At 38.7% G+C, this 13,880-nt stretch overlaps 1 protein-coding gene across 2 annotated transcripts in view; it reads left to right on the top strand.

The window, feature by feature from the left end:
* Positions 1-1,034: 1,034 nt before the first annotated feature.
* Positions 1,035-13,880, top strand: part of LOC106939963 (prominin-1-A-like) — a 31,002-nt gene continuing 18,156 nt past the window's right edge. Inside the window, exon 1 of one of the 2 annotated variants that reach the window (XM_015022559.1) lies at positions 1,035-1,841. In XM_015022559.1, the coding sequence (XP_014878045.1) occupies positions 1,613-1,841 (229 nt within the window). In that variant the 5' untranslated portion in view covers positions 1,035-1,612. The remainder of the gene's footprint in view (positions 1,842-13,880) is intronic. The other variant, XM_015022560.1, reaches the window with a different exon arrangement.

The following is a 13,880-nucleotide window of genomic DNA, read 5'->3' as shown; positions in this document are numbered from 1 at the left end:
AGTGAGACCATTCTGCAGGTTTAATAAGCTTTTGTTATGTGTAAAGAAATATGATCACAGTCGACTATCAGACATTTTTAAGCCAGGGTTGAGGCCTGATGTTCTCCACAGTCAGAACAAAGCTCTTATTGTACTGAGAAAAGTCCACCTAAACATAGCATCAGCAATCATACCAGTAAGCCAGGTATCACCATGGCTACAGTAGCATATGTTAGGAGGAAAAGAAAAGTTGAGGACCTGGTATAATTGACATGTGCACACAATGCAGTCAAGATGAAAGAAGTCAAAACCCATTATTGGAAACAAAAATGTCAATCTGGAAGTGTCCTTAACACATAAACATCACAACAGGAAGTCAAAATGTATTAAATTAATAAAATAAAAGATTATTCTAATAAAATACTGCATAAGTTCCTCTTCAATGGTTGGAAATTTGTAACTGAGAGGTATAATTAGGTGGGGTCTTCAGTCCTAAAACATTTGAATCATTTTGGTCATAAATGATTGTAAAATTTAAAAAAATTTTTTAAGATCCTGCTGTCTCTGTTTCCTGCTGGCTCTGTCTCCCACATAGTTATCCACAAACAGCTAAAATCTGCAAATACTTTAAAACCCTCTTTAAAAACACTTATAACTTCTTGTTTTAATTGTTCACACATGAAATATACCTGCATTTTTCATTAAAATGCACAGTGGAAACCATCTTAGCACTACCTCAGAATCTACAGCCTTCTTTACCTCTGCTTTAGCCAATCAGCACAATACTGCTTTACAAACACGTAGCATTGTGCCAATGTATTACATCTTTCTAAAATAGATGTTCTTTTGAATATTTTAAAAAGGCTCTATTGAAAAATAGCTATGAATAAGCAGATTTACCACACACAAAAAAATAAAAAAATAAAAATTGGAGTTATGTTTCATAGAAAAATCCATGAATAGTTGAGTCCCTGACTTCTGAACCGCGGATAGGCGGGGTATTACGATCAACACTGAGATTCAATACAGCGCCAATGACAAGTGCAGTGCTGTCTGGGCCCCCCTGTCGTAGGTGTACTCAGGCAGCTGATCAGTTTGCTGATGCCTTGGGCCGGCTCTGACAGTAATCTGTAGTTATAAGCGTTGGTAAATAAATTAGATGGAAAGAGACTTAAAGGTAGATTTCATTACATCTTGTTGGTACTAGCACTCCCTTCATCCAGCCTCCTTTTCCCGGCAGGAGGAGCGCTTCTCTCTGGATTATCCTCTGCACTGTTTGGATGGCTGCGCACGACCCCGCCCGCTCCCGTGACGCAGCGCATCTCTTTACGCGCAGATGCCGGAGTCGAAGCGACAGGCGCGCACATCTCTTAGGGGCTGAGCGCATCCACTACCGGACACGGTAGAGGGAAGATCAGCCGGTGTGCATCCGACAGGGACCCCCCGGACCGCGGGGTAGGATGCTCAGAACGAGCCGCTCCGTGGGCAGCAGTACTTGAAGAACTGCGGTCCATCCACTGGAGCGCTTTAAGATTGATCTCGAATCAATTCCTGTGGCTTTTTAAGAAACGCCACCGTCCAGTTTAGTATCTAGAACCAGTTTGAGGGTAGATCGGGGTTTGGCTTGGACACGATGTGGAAGTCCGGGACACTACTGCTACTGTCGGTGCTGTGGGCGTCCGGTGAACTCCAGCAGGAGACAGAGCCGCGGAGATTACCACCTCCGGGAAAGTTGAATTTTGGTTATGTGCCTGCGGGAGTTTACGAGACACTGGCCCATTACGAACCCGGACCCATAGGGATCCTCTTCCACTTGGTGCACGCTTTCCTGCATGCGGTGCAGCCCAACGCTTTCCCCCACGGTAAGCCACCGTCGTCCGGTCTGAGCATTTTAACCCCTTGGGCTGCCAGAAAATCAGCTTCAACTGGCAGAACTTTAACATTTAAAGTAACCCAAAGCGCTATGTGAACTTATAACGACTTCTTTTATTGTGATAGTTGAATTAGCAACAAAATATGAAAGATAATCAAATCTCTTACATTTCTGGAAAGCTCAACCATGTGCATCATTTTCCAGCGCCAAAACTCCAAATGTTTAATAAAACAGATTTTTACCCTTAGTGCTGTTTTAATTACCGATTTGCGTCAACATAAGTGCACTTTCCGATCTGCAGCTGGTGTGTGTGTGTGTGTGTGTGCGTGCGCGTGACGTCCATCTAGGCGGCGCGCGTCTCGTTCTGTGCGCACAGCAGCGCACTTTGGAGGTGGTGTTTATGCCTGCGGCGCACTTTGTGTCACGATGATTACAATTAGCGCACCTACATGTTGTCAGAATCAGATGCTCTGCGGTCGGTCTGCTTGGCATTTTTACATGTGTGTAAAGAATTTAGTTGGAGCTGCACCCAGAAAGCTCCACTGCGCCAACCTCTGCATTTCAGAGACGACTTAAAGGAGGTTTGTGTTTAATTGGGTATGGGATCCTGAAAAGAGGCAGCTCCCCTGCGCCCCACACAGACTCCATACTCCTTTAGAACATTTTGAAGATTAGTAGCTCTCCAAGTCACCTTGTTAAATGAGTAATCCCATAAGCCTCTGCGCCATATGTTGTTGGCCCCTTAGTTTCCAGTTTGCCACCAGCTTTCAGGGGGCAGCTGGCCAAATCCGCAGCAGGAGCCAGACCTGTGATCATTGAAGTTTTAGTCATTCATGGCTCTACCTTTGTAATTCACAGAAGGTTGTCATGGTGAAGTTGATTAAATTAAACATCAAGTGTTACCAAATGAACGTGAAAAAAGGAGAAAAAAACCCCCCACCTCATCTGAGAAATCTCCATTATTCTGATGTTTGGATTATTTTTAATGATAACATTCAGCTGTATTAATTAACATTGGACTTTTACATCTATATTATGTTCTAACCACAAACTGCTGTGTAATTTATTGTGATTTTATGTAACAGACCAGCACAAAGTTGTTTATTTGCATAGCATGTTTCAGCAACAAGGCAGATCAAAATATTTTACATCATAAAAACATCACACAGACATCAGTTATGAAACAAGCACTAAACATTATATTTTGTCAAATGTTGTCATCAGAATCATCAACACACATCAAATGATGTTCAATGTTCAATTTATTATGGTTCAAAAGAATATCTTAACAGGTGGGTGTTTCAGCATTTTTGCAGTTTTCTGGAAGTTTGTTTTGGTTTTGAGGAGTATAAAATCTGAATGCTGTGTCTCCATGTTTGGTTCTGGTTCTGAGAATGCAGAGCAGATTAGAGCAAGAAACCCTGACTGATCTGGTCTGGAAAGTTGATACAACAGCAGGACAAAGTGTCAACAAAGTGTTTTACATGAAGATTTATGTAGGTCTCTTCTTCCACTTCTTTGCTGTCTCCCCAACTTGATTTGTGAAATATGTAAAGTCAAAAGAAAACTCATTTGCAGTTATGAAAAAAGGTTTTCTTGTGACTTCTTTAAACAATCGTTAAAAATTGTTCTTTAACAAATTAAACTGGAGATGCAGTGGTTCTGACTTTTTGGTAAATTTCTGAGAATCGTTTTATGCACAACTCTGACCTGTTTAGACCAACTTTAGCTCCAGTTTCTCCTTTAAATTAAGAATACATAAAAGCAGTCGTCCACATATTTTTTCCAGACTTCTGCATAATCAGTAACTTTAGCAGCTTCAGCAACACTATAGTGTATGTGTTAGAGAACATTCCTAGTAAAACAAGACTGAAATAATAATTTAAACCAAAATTATCACATTCACCATTTTAACTCTTTGACATTATTATGGTTCAGCTGTCTGTGTGTAGTCATAGATGAGATTTTTTAAACAGCTACCACAATTTCCAAAACTAGCACAGTGCATAACACTGTATGAAAACTGAAACAGATAAATCTAAGCAGCTTTGCTCTGTTCATCCCTCATGACATCTGCTGAGAATCTCACAGCCGAAATGATCTACAGACATTTCTCGCTATGTATGCTATTAATAGAAAATACAGTTTCCATTTTAACGACTTCTTTAACTGCTCTGTCTCTGATTTCAAATTTTCATCATCTCACCAACAGTAAATATCCAACCTTCCAACTGGAAGGACGATTTCACACTTCAGTTTGTTTACTTTGTTCTGAATCAGTTGATGAGTTTGGTAACTTGTAACTAAACCAGTGTGTGTATTGGTCAGATTTGTCCAGTGTGGGTAAACTAAATCTAAGTGTGTTCTCAGCTTGTAGAAAAACAGGATTTAATCATGCCATTGTGTGTTTCTGGGCATGATTACAGGTGTAATTATCTGAGCACTATAACAAATGATTGAGATGTATTAAAATTCCTTATGTTTTTGTTCTTTACAAAATTATCAAATCAAACCCAAGAGAAGAAACAATCCAGAGTTTGCTTGAAACGGACTAAACAGCTCTGGTTCATGTCACTAGCTGATCAAATTCAATTAGTAGTTCAATTTAGCTGTTTGATTAAGTTTGTTCCCAGTTAAGCCAATGTTGAGTTCTGTCATGTTTAGTAGCATCAGCACATTCTCAGTAATTGCAGCACATATTGTTTAGTTGAGTAACTGTTTTATTAAACTGTCTGCAAACTCGTAGGAGGTGATAATACCAGAGAAGCAACACATTCCCACCCTGGACACCCACGTCACACAAAGGAACGGTGCTGTGTATTAAATACTGCTTATTGTTTAGTCTTCTTCTACAGTTTGCTCGTGCACAGCAGCTGCTGATGTCCCTCACTTCCTCAATAAACAGGCTGGCGTTTGGGTTCAGACACTTGTTTCCAGGTAATGTGTGTGTAACACACTTCTTGTGCAGCACAGAAAGCCAAGTCATCGTGGGACAACTGCTTTGGTTCCAGACATCAGCGGGAAACTTCTTTTATGAACTGACATAATGACAAGAGTTTCTGTAAAGAGCTCAAAGTAGATCAGTTACTGTGGTTAGCATGTGTCCAACTCATGCCCACATGATTTATGTATTCATGCTCCCAACATCCGACCTTGTGGATTATTACACATCTCTACGTTGAAATCTTTCCAACTGTTTTTTCCAAAATCGTTATTAGTAAGTAGGACTAAAAAGAACTTTACTTTTTCAGAGTACTTTTGGGGTTTAGCTTTGACTTTGTACTTCAACCTGGAAACTTACCAAACTGAAAAGTTTGTATGATCTCCTTTATCCCAAACTACAGCAAGATTTTAGTATTGTCACCTTCTACATAGGAAAGTATTTACTTTGGATCCTTAAAGGACTAAAAAGCATAAATAGCCTCTGAAGGCTGTTTTTCTCTTTGCTGTACAGTTAATAGTAATTTTGTCTTAATTTTTGGTCTGCATTAGCAGCAACCTGAAAGGTTGTGATGGTGAGCTGGAACCACCTGTAGCATGCATGCATAATAGTAAATTTGGCTCATTACTTAACACGTTTTAGATTTTTATGTAAATAAGCCTTTTAAAATAATTTATCAAATACAATCCACCTTAAGTGATGCTCAGTTTTATGTTGCTGTATTACCAGAAATGACAAATTTCAGGTTGTGACATGAAATACATAAAAAAACTGCAACATACTGTGGTTAAAGAAGTTTCCCCCATAAATAGTCTTGATGGTAAAAATAATTAATATAGACGTTGCATTTCATGTGATTTTGGTTTCTTTAATTCAGTTTCTCATGTCTTAAAGTTAATCTTTCTGTAAGTCAGCCTCCACTTGACAACAGAGGTGCATTAAGCTCCGTCTTTATCATCTCATCCCTGTGGGAGACACTCCAGTCACCACCAGGCTGCAGGTCCCTGTTGAAGCGTGTTCTCATTAGTGTCTCTGTTCCCTCTCGTCGCTAAATCAGGTTTACATAGAATTCAAACCACAGGAGGATGAGGGGAATATCTGGCGCTAATTCAAAGAAAGTTGCAGTCTCCAGGGTGTCTGTCATCAGAGCAGTGCTTTTGGGTATATTTATTCAGCCAGGTGTCACAACAAGTTTGCTGTTTAACTCTCATTTCAAAAGGTTTGATGTTCAGAGGACAACACAGAAAAGATTCAAGAAACTAAAACACTTGAAATGATTTCTAAGCAGGAACAAAGATAAAAATAAAGGACTTTATGAGATGCATTACTAGAAATGAAAAATAGCTGGGATTTTATTTTTTCTTTTATATGTTCTAAGAAAGAGACACTAATAAAGGACAAAATTCATAATATAAGTAATAAATCTCAGTTGTGCTGGAAATTCCCTCATGATGAATGTGCAACCATCAGTCTGTAGTGGAGAATCCAGGCATACCATCTTTTCAAAAACGGTTTCATGAGTTTTACAATACTGAGGAGAAGTTTCAATCCAATTATCATGGACCTTAAATACCATATTAATTCTAAGCTTTTGACAGAACAATGAAATCATTGTTTCTTCATGGAGGAATGATTAAACAAGAGATTTTAATGAGCTCCTTAAATCACAACTGGCTCTACAAGCTTTCCACAGAGTCAAACTTATTCACTCCCACATGTATGAATACTCCATACTTTTCCATTTTTAAAGATGGAAAAGAATGTTTTGTATCATATTTAAATTTAATACCCAATTGTGTCAAATTCTAAACTATCCAACCCCAACTGTCACCTTCAAAGGAAATGCGTTAGAATAACAGTCCAAGGGCCAATCATCTATCATTGCTTACACTGGAGCAACTTTAATTTGACCATTATGGAAATAGTGTTTGACCCAGTGTGATCCTGTTCCTCTCCCTCCTGTTTACTTCAGCACTGCAGAAAAGTGTTGAGATATTTCAGCAATTACATAAGTGGCTGTGAATAAGAAGCTTTTGATAAGAAAAATGAATAAATATTCAGTAAGAATTTTGCCAAAAAATAAAAAAATATTAATACCATAATTTACCTCAAAATTATACCATAAGTGAATGTCAGTTGGGTACCTTCAGTTCAGCTCTTTAAAAAGTAAATTCTTATGTCTTCATTAGCATACTGCTCTGTTCCTGGAACAGGTGGTTGTTGTTGATTTCTACAAAATTATGAATTACATTCAGGCACATAAACAGACAGACATGCCAAATAGTAATGAGCTGCTTCAGATTGATAATAATGATTAAAAAAAATAATGGAGATGTTTTTTCTGCTCTAGTACTTTGTGTTCTTTGGAAAAACACAGGAAGAAAATAGCTGTACATAGAGACATTTTTCCACAGTGCCTGAAAACAGGACTGTTGTACCTGTCTGTAAGGCAGAACATCAGGTTCTTTAGAATAACAGGAGCCTGAATCTCCTCTGATTTGACATCACAGTTTCCTTATTATTCATGATTTTCATCCAGGATTCCTGTGCTCCATCTGTCTTGGCCCCTTACCAGTCACATTATTTGTGTTGCTCAACGAATTTAAAACATAGGGTTCTGACCTTGAATCCTTCCGAGCCTGCCCTCTCTTTAAGGTTTATCTTCACTGGAAAAAAGCAGAATAAAAGCCTGAGCCAGAGCGTAATCTGCATGCGCCCACAGGTAGTTTGCGGTACACAGCGGTGGCCGGGCGATGCTGTGGGCAGTGTCAGACAGCAGCATACTGCAACAGTGATAACAGAGAGTGTCCTCCAACTGGAAGGTTGCAGCTCGAGCCTCTGGACAGCAAACATCTGCTGGGCTGAAGTGTCCTTGAGCAAAGTAGAATACAGCGTGTAAGATGGTGACACAATGAAGCATCTCTGTTGGAGAGGGCGAAATTCAGAACAAAAGTGAGTCGTGAGACATTATTGTAATATTTCTCTGCCTTCTGGTGAAAATGTTTCTAATTAGAGATTTCCTGAGCAGCAGGAACATCTGGGGCCTTTGAAGATCCCCCACAGAGGCCGAAATTTACAATTCAGATGGCGTCGATATCTCAACACGTCACATTTATATCCTGTGTGTCTAATGAAAAGAAGCTCTGCTGTTCCAATATACCATTATTATTGTAATGTAAATTACTATTTGACATTTTGACAGATAGGGAAATATTCCCCAAAGTCTTGAAATTGATTGAATAATTGATGCATTTTTAGCGATTAATACGACTGCAAACAAACCTACAAAGGCACAAATAGAGAAAATACAACTGTTTGTGTGAAGGAAGACTTTACAGTTCCGAGACGTGAATCATGACTGTAAGCTAGTCAAACCACAAACCACAACTCTTTCTGAAAATCTTAAATATGTGCTTAAAGTTTTTCCACAACCGACCAGGAACCACAAAACCGAACTGCCACATTTTTAAAGAGAAGTAAAAATTCTTTGGCAGATAAAAACCTTCAGCTTCAATGAAAATCTGTGCCAGTGCAAGTTGTCTTTCTGTCACTGTGCATCTTGTCACAGCTTCAGTCCTGTGTTTTTTCTGGAGTCATGTGCAGCAGCGCTGCACCAACATGCTGAAATTAGAGAAGCTGGATTTATCAGACAATGCTGTGTGTCTGAACACGACTCAGCGCTTCTGTTGGTTTGTTTGTGGCAAGATAGGAATGAGCAGCCTTGGAGCTTGAGTAACAAGACTTCCTTACAATATTCTTCAGTCACTTCAATTCAGTAGTTATTAAAATTGTTGCTAGATCAGCTTCTAAATCCATAATCAGTCATAATTGTATCAATTTCAAAACTGATAGACTCCAGCTGGCATGTGCATCATCCATGTTTACTTCTCTAAACAGCATTCTGTATGTGCAGGTCACTTCTGGTTTTACTGACTATTCATATTGCAGTCTGATAAAGTTCAAATTAAAATGATACAATGAACAACCACACAAAGAAAAATATCATAAAAGCAGATCTTATCAAATATAAAAACTGAATTTTACATAAAAACCTGAGCATAGTGTAGCTATTTTACATTTCCAACCAGAGTTGATCAAATACAGTTGAAATGGTTTGGAATTGTAAAATAGCTCTTTAGCTTAGCACCAGTCAAAAACTCAGAAGGAGATGCCAACCTTAGCATTATTATCAGATAACACCCAGTCATGATATTCCCACAGCCCGAACAAATCACCTGTCACTTTGTCACCTTTTCTTTTTCTCAGGTATCAAAAATGCTGCGGCATAAAGGATTTCAGAGTGGTGGAGGTTTCTTTTCTGCTGTTGTAAGTTGAGTTTGTTGACCAACAGCTGGTCAGCTAAAGGTCTATGTTCAGGTTAAATCCCTAACAAGGATTTACCTTGTATAAAAGAATGCAGGGCTTTTACTGGATCATTTGAAATTTAATCCATTCACCCTGAATGATATTAAATGTATTTTGCATTTGTAAAATAGGAAAGTGCAGGCTTTTGATGAACTGACTCTACATTTGTACATTATCCTTAGTCCAGTTACACTGTAGCAGCATCTGCATGCAGAAAGTGATGTAAATGGTTCCAGTGCTGCGGTTTCCAGCTGTCACATGGTGACATGTCGTTGGACTGACAGTGATCGCCCTCAGCAGAGTGAAGCTTAAGGACACATTTTCTTACTTGCCTCCAACATAAAGCCAGAGGCAACGCGTCACCACAGCACAGAGCTAAGTAGGCTTTGACAGGTGAATAGCTGATCTGCAAACTCTCTGGACTGTTTGCCTCTTCCTTTATTTACACATAAAGTATATCATTAAAAGGCTTTTATAGGGTAAATAAAAAAACGGGGTTTTTTTCCCTGTCTTGCAATTTTATTAAACGTGTCTGCTGATAAATTTAACAATGCATTTAAAGTGTTTTCATACTTATGTTTTCAGATACATACAAAAACTCACACCACATCCCAAAATACTTAAGACTGAATGATATATGGAATAATAACACAAAATAGCAAATCAACAAAAACACAAATAATATTCATACCAACATTTTCTACAGTCAGTAACAAGTAACTTACACCATCAGCAACACTTCATAATGGCCAATCAGGTGCAGGTTGAACAGGTAAACTGTTGCCTCTGCTGTATCTCAATTTTTCCAAAATTGAAATTCACATTTTAGTTTCACTGGTTACATTAAATTATCCTTAGGTGTATAAGTGTGTCAGTTCGTGGTTGTCTGTATTGTACGTCTCTGTGCTGTCCATTGATAGTTGGGTGACCTGTCCAGGGTTAACCCTGCTGCTTAGGACTGTTGGAAATGAGAGCCAGCTGCACCGACAAACCTTCACTGATTAAGTGGGTAAAAACAACAGCTGGGTGGAGAGATTCACAGTGTGCACTGCTTTTGTGGGCCAAGACTGTCAAAACATTAATATCCATCAGAATACACCAGGAAGCACATATTAGCAACTGTTTTAGTATTTTATTAATAAACATGCCATTTTATGATGTACAAATAATATGCTAAATATAAACATTACACAGTTTTCTATGAAACCAAAGAAATCTGACAAAGAAAACAGGTGCATTTGTCAGCGTATTTGCACAGAATCTTTGTGTTTCCCACCTCTTCCACTTTGCCCTTCCTTTAAAAGACAGAATGATTGGGAAACTGTTGATCTCAATGTATACAACATATAAATGCAGGGCCATGAGGTGAAACTGAGTTTTTTTTTGTCTTATTGTGTGATTTTACCAGTTATCTTACAAAACATATTGAAATTCTGGAGTTTAGAGTAATTGCAGTCATGTCCAAAGGTTGTGCACAAAAATTGATTTTGTGGTGATGAGGTGAAAATTTGACACCAATAAGAGAAAAGGCACTAAGTGATCATTCAGTTTCATTCTGGCAACAGATGATGACTGTGTCATGCACTACTTTTGGCTTTCAGAAGCTGTTCAAGCAAACTGACAACATATCGCTCACCATCTGCGTCTCTGTCCCGGTCATTTCCACGCAGGATTGAATGACTCAAAACATGGCCTATGTGTCACATCAAAATGTCACATTCAGTAAAATTGTGCTTCTTTTCTCCTGCGTTCATTGCCATGTCCATTTAGTTGTGGTGTAAGTGACCTTTTCATATTTAAATAACTAAGCAAGGAAGTGTCCACATCCATTTATGACTAAAGCTGGAAGAGGAAATCAGACTTGTGCACATTGATCACTTTTTTTAATTTAGTATATTAATTTCTATACTTCTGTAAAACATGTTGCAAAATAAATCATATTAGAATTTCATTCTGAGAAAAAAAAAACAATCTTAAGGAGAGTGCATGTATTTCCTCCATGCTCTCTTGATAAAGTTTGTTTAATCCTGGCTGGACAAAAATTGATCTTTGAGTCATTTTTTTCATTATAAGGTCTGAAGCATCTCATATTGTTGATTGAGGAAACACACTGATGTTTTCATCAGAAAGGTTTGTCTTGCATTTAAGCCACGGCTGCCACATCAGAATCGTGGTAATGATCAAGCTCCATTTTGAAAACAAAAAGAACGACGGTACTGCACTTTAATTCATTGCTTGCAGCTGCAGCTCTTTGAACTGATGTAAAGGGAAAAAAAAACACTGAAAGCAAAGATATACATGCATGAATCAGGAGAGCTGTTTTTATACGTTTCATTTCCACATGGTTGACTAGAATGTAAAGAAAATCTGATGGCCAAAAAAATCACTGTCACTTCAAAGAGAGAGAAAAAAGTTACTCACGCTGTCACTTCAGCAACAACCTTCACATGCAAACATCCTCAGGAGCAAGATGTGAGTTTACCACAGATGGGGAAGCTGTATTTGTCCACTCACATTCCTCTAAAAGAAACGTCAGTTCTGCTTTAGGAGAACCGAAAAACTCAACACCCTGTTGGAGCAGAGCAGTCTGTCTTTCAGGAGATTTAGGGAAAAAGTGTGACCAGTATAAACATAGTATGAAACTTTCAAGGTGGTGAACATCATTGATGATAAAGTTAGGTCACAAAATCAGTTTACAGTACATCTTGCTATACTTAAACTGCATAGGTGTTTTGCACCTGTGCAGTCTGAGAGGTTTGCTCTTCGTACTGCCTGTCAGGCTCTGGACAGAAAAATAATTAAATTAGGAGATTAAATAAAACAGGTCAGTTATATACTTTCAGTTCTTCTTACTTTTTGTAAACACAATATCTGAACATAATCATTACTGCATCCTCCATCACCATTGTGTAACAAAAATCAGTGAAAGCTTCCTCTTGCCACATGTTTCTGTGCCCCTGGGCTTAACCAAAAATTGCTATATAAGTTCAGTCCATTTACCATATTTAAATTCCAGCAATAGAGAAGTAGACAATTACTCAGTCCTCACAATATTCCTGAATTTGAAACTCCAGTTGGATATGTTTTCTGCCTTCAAAAGAGAATACATAATGAGCTGTTATCCAGGCTCCCAGACCCCCTGTTGTGACCCACATGCAGTTTTTGGAGTGTCTCTCTTGTCAGTACAGAGTTTGGGAACTTCTGAAGGGCATCCAGACTACCATCAAACTACGCACTCTGTTACTTCAGGGGTCATATGTATCATTACATAATAATCATAATTACACATACATTATCAGGTTATAACACATAACAGATTTCAACATCTGCAAATAATTACACACGTTTGATTTCAGTCAAGAATATATTTGAACTGTTTTGTAATTTGTTTTAAAGCATGTTTTCATCCGTTTTACTTTCGTGTAACCAGGTTGTCGTGTTGTAGTTTTCTGCCCAGGTCCACCTGAAAACAGGGACCTGTCGCTTTGTTCTAGATCTCAGTGGGATTTTATCTGGTTGAATACAGGAAAAAAAAATCAGATGAGGTCCTCATAATGTAACCTGGCCTGAACTGTAAAGCCTTTAAACCTGCAGTTCTGCATAGAAAGCTGTCTGAGGATTTTTATATCAAAAGGGTAACTCAATAGAGTGAACTTACAGCTTTTAGATTATGAGGAAAGAGTTATGGATCTTATTTGGAAAGCTTTTTTTTTTTTTTACCATATTAACAGACCAAGTAAGGCAAGAAACGAGCCTCAGTATTAAGATAAAGTGAAGACTTTAAGGAAATACAATAATGTCAGCATCAGCTTAAGCTCACTGCTACTTTATCGAGAGTTGATGATAAGAACATTTACTGACTGAAAGTACAGAAGAAAAGTCAAAGCTAATCAAAAGATCATTTCTTCCAGAATGACTGTGGATGTATCAGCTGAGCTTTTCTAATCCACAGAAAGGAGAAGGAATAAAAAAAACCAGAAAGAAATCGGACGAGTTTACTGGGGACAGAGCTGTCACTTTCCCGGGTGCTGCTCCGGTTAATTCGGGAACGTCATATTTGGGTCAGGCTTGGGAAGCCAAGCAGGAGAGGCGAGGGTGAGACGAAGCAAGCGGCCCAGGCCTGCTAAATAGATGTCAAGTCATGCATTCTCTGTTGCTTTGTTCCGCTTCATTGACAGGAGCAGTAGAGCCCGCTATGAATCAACTTCAGGGACATGGTGATTTTTAGCTGCAGATGTGTTTTGATAAGAGGTCAACCTGCCAACGCCAGACATGATGACTTTACTCTTAAGAGTCCGTCTCTGTCTGCTCTTGCTGCCTCCTGTCAGACATGTCCATGAGGTCCTGGTTGCCTTCACTCAGCGACAGAGTTTCTGTTTAACTGAGAGGGATGTCTCACAGGAAGCTGGCTGTGTGAAAACTCATACAGGATTTTAGGAGAGTCCAGTTTATCTCAAACTGACAAGCTGCAGGAATACTCAACAGTGGGAAGCAGAATTAATCCTTAGTGGACCACTGGACTATGAATATGCTTACATGGCTTCTGCCTTACTGAAGGAACCAGGTTGTCTGGCTTTATCTTGAGGGGGAAAAAGCTGAATTACTTCATCTGTAGCTGAACAGCTTAAAATTCTGTGAAAATCAGAATTCTGTGAATAAATGCCAAAACATGTAACATTTACATCTATGAATATATCTGCTTTGTTCTTTCCTTTGAACCTC

The sequence above is a fragment of the Poecilia latipinna genome, unplaced genomic scaffold (genome assembly GCF_001443285.1).
Source record: "Poecilia latipinna isolate Pla-1442-1.1 unplaced genomic scaffold, P_latipinna-1.0 Scaffold3042, whole genome shotgun sequence".
Lineage (NCBI taxonomy): Eukaryota > Metazoa > Chordata > Actinopteri > Cyprinodontiformes > Poeciliidae > Poecilia > Poecilia latipinna.
This window is presented reverse-complemented; position numbering and strand designations above follow the sequence as displayed.